This window comes from Triturus cristatus, chromosome 5_1, assembly GCF_964204655.1.
Source record: "Triturus cristatus chromosome 5_1, aTriCri1.1, whole genome shotgun sequence".
Lineage (NCBI taxonomy): Eukaryota > Metazoa > Chordata > Amphibia > Caudata > Salamandridae > Triturus > Triturus cristatus.
In genome coordinates this window covers 163,199,512-163,215,266 of record NC_140587.1, presented here as the reverse complement: position 1 = coordinate 163,215,266, position 15,755 = coordinate 163,199,512, and the positions used below count along the sequence as shown (strand labels likewise).

Genomic DNA, 15,755 nt, shown 5'->3' with positions numbered 1-15,755 from the left:
TATTCCTACGTACACTTGGTCGGTTGTTCATTTGACCGGTTAGTTCTCTTAGAGAACTTTCATAGGATTAGTTCGCAGACCCTCCTCCAGTGGGGTATAGCTATGGCATTTAATTCAAAGTTAAGGAATCTGCGGCTAGATGTCTCTATCAGATGTAAAAGTTACTTACCTTCGGTAATGCTATATCTGGAAGAGACACAGTCTAGTCGCAGATTCCTTAACGCCCTGCCCATCCTCCCCGCTCTGCGTATGATTCTTGAGATACGGGATTTACCCTTTCAGTACTGGGTTTATAGACCAGTAATCATTGACTCTTTCTATGTTTGGGTTAAACCAGCTGCTTGGCCTGGCCACTTAGCTTTTGTTTAGAGATTGCAATACCGTCCATTTCTGAATGGTAGAGTGTGTGTGTGTTTTCTCTTGCTCTCTGGTTTACACACCAGTGAGCAGTATTCATTTATTTGTTCTTTCTATGAATGACTTTTTGGTAATGCGGGTACTGTCAGTATATCAGGTGATGGTGTAAATTAACAAACAGCGTAGAGTTGTTGTTGTACGTCCTGTGGACTATTACGATGACATTTATAACATGCCCCGGCGCCCAGAGGTGCTGCCGAAAGGTTTTGGGATCCAGACTGGCACCTGGGGAGAATTCAAAGTTAAGGAATCTGTTGCTAGACTGTGTCTCTACCAGATATAGCGTTACCGAAGGTAAGTAACTTTTACTTCAAAGTGAGGATTTTTTGTAAGGTCTACTGTTTTATATATCCTTGATGTGGGAGGTGTATTTAAAAAAAAAAAGTTATAATAGTTTTAAATATATATTTATATGTTAATATAATGCATAATAGTTAAAAGTCAAAATACTTATTTTATTAGATATTGTGGTCGTATATATTTTCGTAGTTGCTGTTTTTGACATTACATACAAGAATGTAAAGTCAATGTTTGTGTCCTCAATATTTTTGTTGCTGACATATATTTAATTTTTTTATTATATTGATTTTCATATAACCGGGTAAAAAGCAGCCACCCACCCGCGACAATTAAACTAGAATCATAATGAATACAATACAACAGGTTCTGTCATCCGAGGCACCGACCAAATCTCTGCCGAAATTATACAAAGGAGCAGACATCAAATTGACTCCCACCAAAAGATTCTTAAACACTCATTAGTGCCCTCAGTTCCTGGACCCAGCCGGCTCCTCCAGCTGAGCCCCTCCTCAAGAAATGTCTTCTTCTGCATGCTGCCAGGGTCCCATTATCATATCATATTTCTTGGGGCATCCACGTACCTGATACACCATTTTAGTTCTAGCCTAGGCAGCGCATGCACTGCTCCGCAAGGCATGCTGTATTCGGTATATGTGCTATCGGGGACTTTGGACATGCCGTCCGCTTTTGGTTGGTTAGTTGGCATGCTTTTTAAAATTCTTTTGTCTGGTTGGTTAATATTTTGCATCTGTCCTGCCTTTCGGTACTTGGTTCCCTCCCATCTGACATCACCATTGTTTCTTTTGGTTGGCCAGCTCTGGCCATCTCTTGACTCCTCTCTCCCTCACACTCCCTCACCCCCCCAGTCATTGCTGCTAGCTTGAAACTATTGATGGGGTAGCTATTCTAATGCCACAGTATGTTGATACAAAAAAGAGAAGAGACGTTGGATTGCAGTTTAGCCACCTAGAGGGCAAGCTATCACAAATAAAAGGAAACCACTGAAACCGTTGTAGCCAGAGACAAGCAGATGAGTGGCAAGTGTGTCAGTGCTGGACTTCATCTGGACTACGAGGGACGTCGCCCCTTGTGGCCAAAGTCGCACCACCGTGTTTGTGAGGTGGCTCAGAAAAACCTCGTCAACCAGAGTATCGCCTACAGCATCCTTGAGCATCTTCATCCTACTGCATTCCTTGCATCAGGACCTCTCCATTTGATTTTATGGCAACTTTCTATTGATTCTGGAACTGGTCTGAAGACTGCTCTTCTTTTGAGGTAACTGTCTTGTTGGACCTAGTTGATCTCCCTGATCTGCTCCCTGCCGGAGACGGTCACCCAAAGTAACTCTAAACGACTGCATTCCACATTGCAACAAGTTTCTTGGAAAAGTTTCTAAGTGCCAGATTAGTTGAATTTGAAGTTTGAAGTTAAGTAGAAAGATATGATTTACTGATTCTTAAAGCATTTGTATCTCCAGAACTCTCTGGTAGATCTTTTTCGTTTTGGTGTCTATAAATTCGTAAGAATATAGTCTAGTTTTATAAATTGGTGTTTGATTTTTTTATTTTAGCGTTGAATTCTTATTAAAATGTTTTGTTTCAGCTAAAATGCTTTACAGTAGTTCCTCTGTTTAAGCCTGACTGCTCACAGCCACAGTTACTGAGGGCTGAGCTAAGGTTGAACAAATGAGCTTGACTCGACCCAAGACAGGGTTGGTCAATTTATCACACAGTGAGGTTGCACAACCACACCATATAACACCCCCCAATTTCCTCACACTCTGTCTTAGCTCTTGAACGTGGCTACAAGATACTAAAGAACGTCTTGTCTCAGAGATGACACTTTGAAGTTATGCCTATTTTCACTTCATATTCCTAGTTTACTATTGCAGCTCCACTATTAATCTAGGCTACATAGAGTTGGCAATAGCGCCATTTTGAAACTCAAGACTACAATTGGACTGTGCCTGAGAAAGAGTCTCATGGCTTCAGATCTCAGGGGCCTCCAAGGGTCATGAGGTGGAGTTTTTTTCCCCTTGAGCCAGCCATCACGAGGTTCATTATCTTCTGCAAAGGTGAAGGCCTGGCTCGATTTCTGCTGGATGTTTTGTGGTGAAGGACAGGTTCTCCCGCCAAGCGCAAGACTTTGTGCTGTGTTTCTTTTTACTCTCCAGTTCCCTCTGATTATGATGCAGACTACGACTACAAGGAAGATGATGAAGTCAAGGAAGAGCCCTCTGCCAGGATCCACTGGCAGGACCTCCGCAGCAGACGCAGGCGCCAAGCAGTGCCGGTCGAAGGAAAGACCAAGGAGGTGGTGTATATGGTGTATCTCTGGTAAGTGGAAAGAGTGCTCTATAGTATATCTGTGGTAAGTGCTATGTAACATCCATCCACAGTAATTAAACCGAGGACTGTATAACACATTTGTGGTCAGTGTATAGAGTGCTGTGTAACATCCGTCTCTGGCGAGAATATGAACTGTTGAATAAGTCACGTAGTGCATGTATGGAGTGTTGTGTAAGCTCTGTGTGTGGTAAGTACGTGAAGGGCTGGGCAGGTCAGTGGTACACATTTGGAATGCTATATCAGATATGTCTGTTTGTCTTTGAGTGTTGTGTTTCAACTGTCTGTGAGCGCCATGGAAGATTTGCCTTCGGTGATTGCATGGAGTGCTATAAAGGGTCTGTCTTTGTTGATGAGAGTGATGTATTAGATCTAGTGGTGGTAAGTTATGTGTGTAGTTTGTTGCATAAGAAAATTGCAGTAAATACTGAAAGTGATCAAGATTAGGTTGTCATACGTCAAAATAATGTTTTTAGATCCATTTGTGGTTAGTGCAGAACATGCTGTATTAGGTCTGTTTGTTGTTGGTTCTGGGAGAGAGTCTTCAGTGGTGACTTTAGGTTTTCCATTAGAGCATTTAGGAACTTAGGAAGAGTGGAGAAAGAATGAGAGTCATCTACCCAAAAATTATCTGATAGAGACTTCTAGCCGCAGATTCCTTACCATAGCATATTCCCCAGGTGTCAGACTGGATCTTGAAAATCTTGAGCAGTACCTCTGTGTGCCTGTTGCATTGCCTTTGTAGGCAACGTCTGTATCAGATATTGTGCAATGCTTATATAGGTGGCACCCCAGCATGTGGTTCTCAGTTCCTTCCTTTCTGTCCCAACAGCACAGATCCGGAAGACCTACCTTGGTCATTTTTTGACCTCCTTCTCAACATTTGGTCAACCTATTTGAGCCTCTTTGATCCCAGTCTGCCTTAAGTATTTCCCCTAAGAACCCTGTGGGTTTTAAACCCTGTAGAGCCTGTCATTGACAAATGTCTGTGACAGAGCCCCATCTGGTTTACTTGTGGTACCAGGAGCTGTACCATGACTCCTAGACCTGCCCCAACTGCCATACGATGAAGTCCAAAGCGAACCGAGAGTGGGCAATGAAGTTCCAGGTCGCTTGACAACAGACGACTCGGTACTGCTCCAGGTCCTGGTCACATTTAATTTAAGGTCCCGCGCCCCCTCTTAGTGTTGCTCCTACTGATCGTCATCAAGGTCTAAGTCATTGTTGGGTAAGTCCCACAGAAAGCAATCCAAGAAGCAGACCCATGCTATTGCCATTGGCAAGGATGTAGCAAAGTTCACCATCAGATGCGGGCTGGATATGACGTAATTGCTGGAGAGAGGCGTTGCTTCATGGGTGCTGCTTCGTTGTGACGCCTGGATGCGATCAAATGGCTTCACAGGGGCTGTCTATAATTCCCTTATGGCATGCCTTTGCCTTATGGACATGCCTATCGGCTATTTGATGACAAGGCTGTATCAGCACTTGAGCCCTTAAAAGAGAGTACTGTCACAGCCCGGTCGTGGACTCACCTTGGCAGCATGCAAACCACACTCTTCTTTCACTCCTTCCGTGGATACGTTAGAGGCTACCAACTGTGTTCATCCCAACCCAGCCAACAGGCTTCCCAGCCATTTTGCAGCTGCACACATGGCTCCCACAAGTCCCATGTGACCCAAAGGCCATAAGCCTACCCAGTCTGACAGCTTCCCAGCTGCCGCAGCCTCCAAGCCTCTCGCACCAACACAAGCACGCTATTTGCGGCAGGATCAAGCACCACCTGCCCCAATGGCAAGCCATAACTTTGGACAAGTGGCTGCTTCAAATTGTCAAGTGATGTTATGCCCTTCCATTAACAGAAACCCTGTCACCCTTGGATCAGCTGACAGAAAGCAACATCTTCTTATTGCAGCAAGAATTTGGCCAATGGAGCCATCGAGAGGGTGCCCGCATCAGAAGTAGGTTGTGGTTGCTATTCCTGCTACTTTCCGATGCCACAAAAGAACAGAGACCTCTGCCCTATCCTAGATCTGCACCCTCTCAATGCCTTGCTGAACAAGGAGGAATTCAAGATGCTCACACCCGCTCAGGCCCTTGAGACTGAATGGTATAATTTGACTTGCAGGACATTTATTTTCCTATCCCTGCCCTGCAGGCCCATCAGCATTACATACAGTTCATAGTGAGTCAGGAGCATTTTCAGTTTGCTATGCTCTCCTTTGGCCTCACCAGTGCCCCTCGGTTGTTCACAAAAGTGATGGTGATGGTTGCAGCACACCTTCAGTGGTCAGAGTTCCAGATTTTCCTCACCTCAACAACTGGCTGCTGAAGATGGGCTCACCACAGGCAGTCTTCATCCAGTCCAGCCTAAAATGATCCTCCTGCACTCTCTAGGGTTCACTAGCAATATGCCAAAGTTACACTTACCTCCTTTTCAGACACTCCCTTTCATCAAAGCCATGCTGAACACGGTGCAGTTCCATGCTCCCCCACCCCCAATGCAGAGAGGTATTGATATTTGGGCTTTGATCTCAATGTTTCAGCCTTGGTCCTGGTTCCCAGTGAGACTCACTCATGGGCTGCTGGGTCTGCTACATCATGGTAGTGAAACATTCCAGGTGGCACATGCTGTTCAGTCAGATGTGAAGTGCCAATGGGCACAGCACTAAGTGTTATACGGTTCCTACAAATTTAGAAGGACTGTATATTTTGATCACAAAACTTCATAATGCAGATACTGAGTCTTCCTATACAATCAATAAATGTTGGTTTGTTCGGCTAGCTCACAGTACATCATCTAAACTCCTAATTTTACAGAGTTACAGAAGATGCCGGTAACCTCGAACATGACAACTCAGATTCCTAAGGAAATAGTGGAAACAGATCCAACCCTTTCATTTGTCACTTTTGCATGGTCAAGGTGTCACCTACAGAAAAGATACAAAAATGAATGTTCAAATGTTTATTGAAAAGCTCTGGTCTTTGTAAATAAAACATGAACTGTGATTATTAGACAGATGAGACACATCATTGTTATCAGCATTAGTAGAACGGTGTAAAACACAAACAATTCAACCATGTTAATTAGTCATACTATTACTAAGGTTACTCCTTTCTATCACTAATATCTCTATGCTAAAGAAAGTATATCGGGAATAGTCCCTTCTGCCAGACCTGTTGGAATGATCTAACCCCATACCTGGTATAATGTGTCAGGAAGCAGGCCTTAGTGCATTAACAAATGCATTCAATCTTGAGTGTGCAGGCTTGCACACTTCTATTGCACGGCTACCTTCCTTCTCTGGATGAAGGTTGGGTACAGCAGGGCTGAATCTCAGTCACAGCTCACAGGCAGCCTCCATCATAACTCTGCCGGGAAGTGAACCTCTCACCTACTTTAGCATGGACCCTGCTTAAATAATAAAACAGCAATGTTATTGTACTATGCCTGAGGTGCAGAACAACATGTTTAATTAGTCTGAAGCAGAAGAGTCATCTCCTACAAGCACAGAAAATAAAACCAAGCGTCGTATACTCAAATGTGTGACCCTGAAACTAATTGTGCAGATTTCAGGGCGACAATGTCTAGTATGAATAAATGCGTGCATGGCACATTCTCATATTAGGGCAAAACATGTGTAAACCACCATTAAAAAAAGATACTAAGGTAAAAGCAAAAAGCTAAAATGGAGGTTTAATGTAAGCTCCACAATACCCTCCCCTTGATCGGAAGGAGACGACACAATAAAAAATAAGCAATAGAAATGAATAAATTTAAAAAGCATATAAAAGTTTAACAGAATAAGCAGACACAGAAATCCATAAAAAATACCAAACGAAAAAACCATGCAAACTACTAAGAAATGAATAAAACAATTTTTAGAAATGAAAAAGCAAATTAAAGAGTTTTGGAGGCGCCTGAAGTGAAACGAAGCTACTCCAACATGTCTACCACATCGATATCCAGAGTGTTGGTGGGGCTGGGACGGAACCCGCATCTGAAGACAACACAACAACAGAGGCCTGAAGAGCAATATCCAAGAAATGAACATTGTCATTACTAGCCCATTCATCAGAAAACGAAGGCAATAATGGCAGGAGTACAGCCTCCAAAGAGGAACCAGAAGCCAGACATGGTCAAGATCTCGGAGGGTACTGCAAAAGATCTGCAGCGGTAGTTAATAAAACATGATTGGGTCAGTGGCAGTCCCCTCGCCCCTCTCCCTTCCCCAACCTGACCTGACAATAGTAACAGATCCATCACTCCTCGGTTGGGGTAGCCATCTGGGAGAGGTGGAAATCAGAGGCCTCTGGTCTCCCTGGCAGAATCCGGACTCCATATCAGTATAAAAAGACTTTCTACCCTCCATCAAGGGAAGGCTAGTGCAGTTGTTCATGGCCAACACCACAGCCATGTGGTACTGCAACAAGCAAGGCGGGGTGGGGTTGTGCACTCTCTGTCAAGACGCCCTGCATCTCTGGTCATGGCTGGAACATCAGGGAGTAACCCTGGTGGTTCAACACCTTGTGGGCTCTCTGAATGTCAGGGCGGATTAATTCAGCCAAAGATGTCACAAATAGTGTCTCCATCCGGAGGGGGTGCAAGGTCTCTTTCAGCAGTGGGCGAAGTCTTAGTTATGTCTGTTCACCACAGCCGACAATGTACAATGTCTGTTGTTTTGTGCACTGGAGTTTCAAGGTGGCCCTCGCTCAGAGTCGTTTTTTTGTCTTGTGGCTAGCTCAGGCCTTCTGTACACCTTTACACCCGTACGACTCCAGCCCAGAATTCTCAAGAAGATCAGGAATGACCAGGCCCAAGTCATCCTTGTGGCCCCAGGCTGGGCTTGGAGAGTTTGGTGTCCCGAGCTGTTGAGCATGGCTATCGGTCCTCTAAATCAGGCTGCCCCTTCGGGAGGATCTTCTGTCGCAGCACCAAGGGAGTGTACTCCTCCTGAACCTGTCAGTGCTCCGCCTTCAGGCACGGAGATTGAGCATGACAGTTGGCACCTTTCGACTTTCCGCCTGAAGTCTGTAATGTCATTTTGGCAGCCACACTTCGCTCCACCAAGATGGTATGCGCCTACTGCAAGGTTACGTTTGTGGCATGGTGTGCAGAAAAACAAGTTGATCCCTTTTCTGCTCCCCCTTCTCCGGTGCTTCTGTTTTACTCTTCCTCTTGCCCTGCAGGGCTCTGCTTTGGGCACCTTGGAAGGCTATCTTACTGCTTTCTTGGCATTTCTGCGGTTGCCAGATCAGTCATCCCTGTTCAAATCCACTATTGTACGTAGTTTTTTGAAAGGGCTCCAACACATGTTTACTCCTTCACCCTTTATCATACCAATATTTAGTACTCACCTTTCTAATGTGTGCTCCTACTGAGCAGCTACCCAATTGTCCTTTCAGACTTCTTACAATCAAAACGACCTTTCTGGTGGCCCTAACATCTGCTTGGAGGGTCGATACGCCTTTTTCCAGGCTTTGTCATCTTCATATCTCAACATCTTCCCAGAGAACTATTTCTTAGCACAAGATTTTCCTTCCTTCCAAGGGCGGTCACTCTCTTTCATATAGGCCAGTCCATCACCCTGCTTACCTTTTTATTTTAGTTTAATTTTTTTATTAGCAGTTTCAAAAACATAAAACATACCATCAACCATAGCAGTAGTATGCAATAGACTCCGTCATTTATACGTTTCGTCAATGTAAAAGAAATGTATTGCTTACAAAGGAACTCGTACAGTCGTATCGCTATTGGGGCAAGAAAAAACATGCATTGCAATAGAAAGCATTGCGTAAGTAAAAGAAAAACCTGAACCCCCCCCCCCCCCCCTAAATCCCGTCCGATATCCCGCAACCCCTGAACGGCCCCTTCTCGTCTCCTCACTCTAGAAATCCCCTTCATCCAGTGGGGGCCTGCGTCAGTTCTGTCCCTAAGTCGGAGAGTTGCAACACCCTAAGGTACTTGGGCTGTGTGATTTCATTACATTCTTTTAAAAGCATGGTCAGAAACGGTTTCCTCAGTTTCTGAAACGAGGCAGCAGAGCCACTCAGTGTGGGAGATATGCGTTCCATCCCAATAATATGCCATATGCGATGAAGCCACCCCATGTGCTGCCGTTGGCTCGGGGTGGCCTGCGGGCCTGGTACGCTCCAAAGCCTATTGTACATTTCCGATATTATCCCATTAGCCATCAATTTAGTGATCAACCACTTCTCGTATTTGGTCAATTTGTGACTACCCTGTTCCCGCATCCCAGGTTGGAGGACCCAGTGTTGCACCTGCATATACCTCATTCTCTCGGTTTCGGGAATCCCATAGTCAAGCTTCAACTGGTTGAACAAAATCATCCCAGACAAATCAAATAAGTGGCTCACTGAGCGACATGGTGTGTCGCACCAGTCTCGGAATGATTTATCAGGCAACCCGGTAGTGAAGTTGCTATTGCCAAACAAGGGGGTCAGTGGGAAAGGAAAAGTCGTAAGATTCCTGGAAGTCGCCACCCCGTCCCAGGCCACCAATACCGACTTAGTGATTGGAGAGCCCATCAGGCCTCGTGGCCGCTGTGCCCTCCTAAGAAAGGGGATCTTTCATAAAGGGATGCCCGCAAGTGCCCTATCTTGGAAAAGCCACCGCTTTTCGGACTCCGGCCTTGCCCATTCCACTAAGTAGCGTAGGTGGGTCAATTTATAGTAGGTGAGGAGATCCGGTATCCCGAGGCCCTCATGCTCGGGGCGCATGTAACCGAGAGCCTTGCTTATCCGCTGCCTCTTCCCAGCCCAGACAAACTGATTAATATGCCGCTGCAGCACAGTGAGCACACTGACAGGAGGCTGAGCTGGTAGAGTTTGCAACAAGTATAGTGCCCGAGTTAGTAGAGACATTTTAACCACGGCTACCCGGCCGAGGAGGGATAAGTGGTATTTGCCCCACAAGACCAGGTCTTTCACCGCCTGACGCAGCAACCTAGCATAATTCAGCTGAGTTGTTTGTTGGACCGTTGCCGCCACCTCTTAGCTTAGATACAGGATTGTTTCCGTCACTTTAATGCCAGTTAGCCAAGCGCCTGTTGGCGATTGCGAGGTCTGCGTGGAGGCCCAGCCGAGCCGAGGGGCTGCGCCAGAGATTTGCCTACATTAACCCGAAAGCCGGAGACCTGGCTAAAGGCGTCCAACTCATCCATGAAGGCGGGTAGGGATAGTCTGGGTGCTGCCAGCGCCGACAGTACATCAAAAGCATAGAGGCTAATGGGGTGGGTTTCCCCTCCAAATGGGATCCCCTTGATATTCTGGTTATCTCTGACCCGCTGTGCCAATGGCTCAATATACAATAGGCAAATAATAATGGCGACAGCGGGCAGCCCTGCCTGGTCCCCCTCTGAATAACAAAGTGCGTGGAGGAGATGCCATGCCATTGACTCTGATGTAGGCCATAGGTGCGGCAAAGCCCACCCATTCACGGAACCGCTTCCCCAGGCCGAACTTCTCCAATATGAGCCCCAGGAACCCCCAATCCACCCGATTGAACGCTTTCTCTGCATCGATCTGTAACAGGAGAGCATCCATTCGCGTCTGGTGGGCCTTATCCACAAGATGGAGCATTCTTTTCGTATTATCGCTACATTGGTGGGATTGAATAAACCCCGCCTGGTCAGGTTCTATCAAATATGACATGCAAGGACTCAAGCGTGACGCAAGGATACCCATGAAGGTTTAGAAATCTACATTTAGTAGAGAGATCGGGCGATATGCGCTGCATTGTTGCCTATCCTTACCAGGCTTGGGCAATACCACTATTGCTGCCGCCAGCATGGTGTACGGAATCAGGGTGGAGCCTCCAAACGAATTGAAAAGCCTAGTTAGCATTGGTGCTATGATAGTGCAGAATTTCTTGTAAAAAAGAGAAGGAAACCCGTCGAGGCCCAGGGATTTAAGCAATTTCAAGTGTGAAATCGCCATGATGAACTCTTCTACACGAATAGGGGGCATCTATGGATGCTACCTGACTAGGAGACAATGCAGACATGGAGATCGACTGCAAGTAAGCCGTTGCAGCGTGATCAGATCGTGGTTCCGCAGAGTAAAGTTTCTGGTAAAAATCCATGAATTCCTGTGCAATCTCTGCATCCCTGCTAATTTCTCCTCCCCCGCCCTTTTTCCGAAGTGAAGAAACATGCACTTGCTGCCTCTGTGCCCGCAGGCGATTGGCCAGGAGCCGGCCTGTGCGGTCTCCCCCAACGTAGTAGGAATGTTTCAAGCGCACCGCCGCATATTCTGCCCTGTCCAAATCAAGGGTTGAGCCCAAGAAACAAGAAGTCCCTATGTAGTGATAGGTAAAGGCGGATGTACCCCTATCTAGAACGGAAAATTAGATGCTAAAGAAACTAGCAGTAATCCTTATCTACTATGTGCCTCAATCAACAAAAGCTAATACAACTTGAGAAAAAACAACTAATCACAGTAACACAGTATAGCATACGTTTGCACAAAGAGACTCATTCATTTTGGTCATGAATATATTGCAAAAGACAATTTTATTCCAACAATAGAAATATTGCATAAACAATCATAAATCAATGGTAATCTTCCTCCCAAAATAGGTTACAATCTAAGTGTATCGGAATACTAAAAACATATAAAAATTAAAATTCATTAAAAACATTAAAAGTCGACGCAGCGTTTCGGTGTTTATTCAATATTTTCACCTTCCTCAGGACAGTAAAAACAAGTTATTCAATCTGGAAATATCGAGGGATTATGTCTAATAATTTACATAATCTGGAGAAATGGCGATATCTCACCACAGCTCGGATCGCATTAAGGAAGCCTCTATAGATGAATGGATCCTTTCCTTGTATCCATTAGAACCACCGTTTTGTATACAATGGGATATATTATTGATATAGATTTCTTTATATGAGAAACTCTATATTGTGATAGAACCATTGGTGTAGGAGTTTGTCATCTCTACCACGTTATTTGATTTGGCTGGTCCTGACTTCTATGTGTTTGGGTGACGGCACCAAATTGGCGGTCTGTTCGTTGGATATCGGCCTCCCTGCTCTAACGGATGCTCCGGATACGTTCAAGGGTTGGCCAGTTGTGCCCTCGCCGCCTTCAGCTGTCTCCAGACCTGAGGGGCCCCAAGTCCTGCTATGTACCTGTTCAAGTTCTCATACTTGAGTTGTTAATGTAGCTCTCACCTCCTTACGCTCTTTATTGTGGGCCGCTGCGATCCCTATAAGCTCTCCCCGTACTACTGCTTTCAATGCTTCCCACAGTGTTGTAACTGCAATGTCTGACATGTTATTTATGGTGAGATAATCCCTAATGCATGTAAGAAGTTGCTGTTTTACCTCCTTGTTATGAGGCATGTGTTCCTTAAGCCGCAAACTTACCGTTCGATGTGTATTTGGGTTCAGCAAAACCTGGACCGATGGGCATCATGATCTGAGAGAGCCATAGGTTCAATGCACGTCTCCCGCACTGCAACATTTACCTCCTCCATCCCTAGAAAGTTGTCCAGTCAGGCGTAAAATGGGCATGGGAGTAGTATGTGTATTGTCGTGATGTGGGATGAGCCGCCCTCCAGATGTCTCCCAAGCACACCTCCCTCAGCCACCTCTTCCCATTCCGTGACAGTTCCCGGGAAAAAGGTTGCATGTGACCTGTCCATACCTGCGTTCATAACTATGTTGAGGTCCCCCCACTAACGTCCTACGCCTCTGTGGGGCCAATACGTCCACTAGGGCAGCCTGGAGAAAGGGCTCCTGCCCTGAGTTAGGGGCGTAAATGGAACCAATGACCAGGGGTTGATTACAAAATTGAAGAGTATAAGCCAGTAGCTTCCCCTTGAGCTCTGCCACTTTGTCCTTCACCACCCCCTTGCATCGTCTAGAGGTGAGTATAGCTACTCCGGCCTTTTTCTCCCCCAAGGAGGAGAAGTATTGGAGAAGGAAGGCCTTGGACCACATGCGGAGATTGTCTCCGGGCAGAAGGTATGTCTCCTGCAGGAGACACACGCCTGCCTCCGCATTTTCCTAATACGACAATACCGCATGCCTCCACACCGGATTGTTAAGCCCCTTTACATTAATTGTAAGAATTTTCACAGGCACCATATCAAGGGGGTAGGAAAATTGCGCATTCTAGGCAGAGCCTCAGGTGTAAGCATATTCCCAGTCTATGAGTGCTGCAGTATATATACGTGTAGTGCCAAGGGTAGTATGATACCATTGTCGTGGTAGCATCAGAGTTCTCTTCCAGGGGATCCTCATCAATAGTCATAAGCATTAGAATATTCCCGCCCTGGCGCGGGATCCCAGAAACAGTATATTATATGTGCCCCACATATATATATCCATACATATATACCTATATGTATACACAAGCAACTGCAGCCAATAAACCCTAGAGCTGAACCATGCTGTAAGGAATTTCCACTATACATAAAAAAATAGCATTATAAACACGAGAAACAACATTATAACTTGTTTAGAAACTGTTTTAATGCTCAGAAAACAGCAGAAATTCTTAGAAATCACTGAAAGCATAGGAAGCTCCCAGGCTGCATTGCAAATACCCAGTCTAAAAAGACTGAAAAGCTAACTAATAGCTGCATAGCAAAAAACTGACACCGTGCCTTTAAGGCACACCTGACCCCCAACATCTCATCATGCCTCAGGGGTGGCAGTTAGGTTACTTGTTCTTTCCGGCTCCTTCTGGAAGGATCCTGGCAACAGAGCTCCACTTTTTTCTGAGTTTGTCAGAAAATATTGTCTGTTTTTCAACTGTTTTTTTCCCTTACTTCGACGTTTTACATCTAAAGAAGTAGGAGGCTGTCTTTTTTAGACGGTTTTGGGCATTTTTTCTACCTTAAAATGCCATCTCTTTTCGATCCTTGCCCTGCTTGTGGCAAGAAGAAGGCCAGGACTGACTCTCATAGGGTCTGTATCCTGTGTCTGCCGGAGGATCATGATTCCAAGACATGTCCTCACTGCTAGAGCCTGTCCAAGAGAACTTTGAAGGACAGAGAGCGAATTCGCAATTATGGCCTGGCACAACCATCCAGAGGACGATCTCCGGTGAGGAAGGGCTCCAAGAGGCCTAGAGATACATCTAGAAGCAAGTCCTCTCGTCCTTCCACCTCAGCGTCGGGACCGGCGCTGAGAAAAGATCTTCCGGTAGGTCATGTTTCCATGAAGAGACCTTCGACAGCGGGCTCGCCGTCTAGAGCAGGTATGTCGTCGTCGTCGAAGTCTAGACCGCCATCGTCAACTTGGCTGCGATCGGCGTCGAGAACCAGAGCCTCTCCGCCGTCGTCAACCCGGCGACGATCGGCGTCGAGAGACACCACCCCTCCGTCGTCGTCAACCCGGCGACGATCGGCGTCGAGGAGCAGAGAACCTCCGCCGTCGTCAACCCGGCGGCGATCGGCGTCGAGGAGCAGGGAACCTTCGCCGTCGTCATCTCGACGACGATCGGCGTCGAGGAGCAGGGACCCTCCGCCATCGTCAACCAGGCGACGATCGGCATCGAGGAGTGTCACCCCTCCGTCGTCGAGGGCACGATCCCCTCCGTCGTCGCGACTCCATCAGCGATCGACGTCGAGAGGGAAGAGTCCTCCGCCGTCGTCATCCAGACGACGTTCGGCGTCGAGGGTACCTTCCACGTCGACGTCGAGAGTGGCAGCATCTCCGCCGGCGTCAAGATGGCGTTCGGCGTCGAGGGAGAGAGGGCCTCCGTCGGCGGCTTCACACCGCCGTTCGACATCGAGGAGGCATTCTTCGCCGGCTGAACATGGCCGCCGGTCCACATCGAGGCGTTGTTCGACGTCGAGAAGAGGAGAGTCCCGGCGAAAAAGAAGGCGAAGTCACGGATCGACGTCAAGACCACGCTCGACGTCGAGGCAGGCCTCGGACAGGTCAGTGGTCCTGGTCACGGAGTCGGCTTCGCGCCATTCCTCCTCACGCTCAGGGGCATCTCCACGACCGGCAATTCCACGAGAGTCTGCCAGCCAACTCCGCAGGTCTTCCCCTCAGACTCAAGGGACCATTTCTGCGGTACGACTGTCGCCCAGATGGCTGCTGCCAGCACATCATTGGCAGGACTCAGGGGCTACAAGGAGACTGCGGGACTATGTCAGTCAAGTGCATGACTCTCCGCTGCAACGGTTGGTGGAGGCAGTGGACAGAGCAAGTCCTCCCAGGCCAGCACGTGAGAAGTCGCCTGAGAGCCAGCGACGCAGATCACGCTCCCCCAGGCGGGAGGGGCGTTCGGCCGGATCACGGGCTCGTGATCATCACCGGGATCGGAGGTCACCATCAACGTCATCTTCCTCGTCCACCAGGTCCTCAATAAGGGACTATTCACCCACGCTATCGGGCAGCCCAGTGTCCAGGGTCTCGCCCATAGACGACATCAACACCTACCATGAGGTGCTGCAGAGGGGGGCACAGAAGTTGGGGATTGAGATGTCAGTCCCCCAAGTCACCACGTCGGTGATTTTCGAAACACTTCACCAGAAGTCTGCCTCTCGTCCACTGCTGCCTTTGGTCCCAGGGATCATGGAACCCGTCATGGACACCTTCCTCACCCCAGCGACCGTCAAAGCGGTTCCGGCTCGTATCCTCAAAAAATATAAGCCGGCTACCTCTGATCCTGTCTTTGTAAAAATGGACCCTCCTGCAGACTCAG

The 15,755-nt window shown here is 47.2% G+C and overlaps 1 protein-coding gene across 1 annotated transcript in view; it reads left to right on the top strand.

Moving 5' to 3' along the window:
- The window catches only part of LOC146830518 (complement C4-B-like), a 554,995-nt gene that overhangs the window by 488,991 nt on the left and 50,249 nt on the right, over nucleotides 1-15,755 (top strand). The window contains exon 33 of the mRNA XM_085604724.1: nucleotides 2,891-3,053. Within this exon, the coding sequence (XP_085460850.1) occupies nucleotides 2,891-3,053 (163 nt within the window). The remainder of the gene's footprint in view (nucleotides 1-2,890; nucleotides 3,054-15,755) is intronic.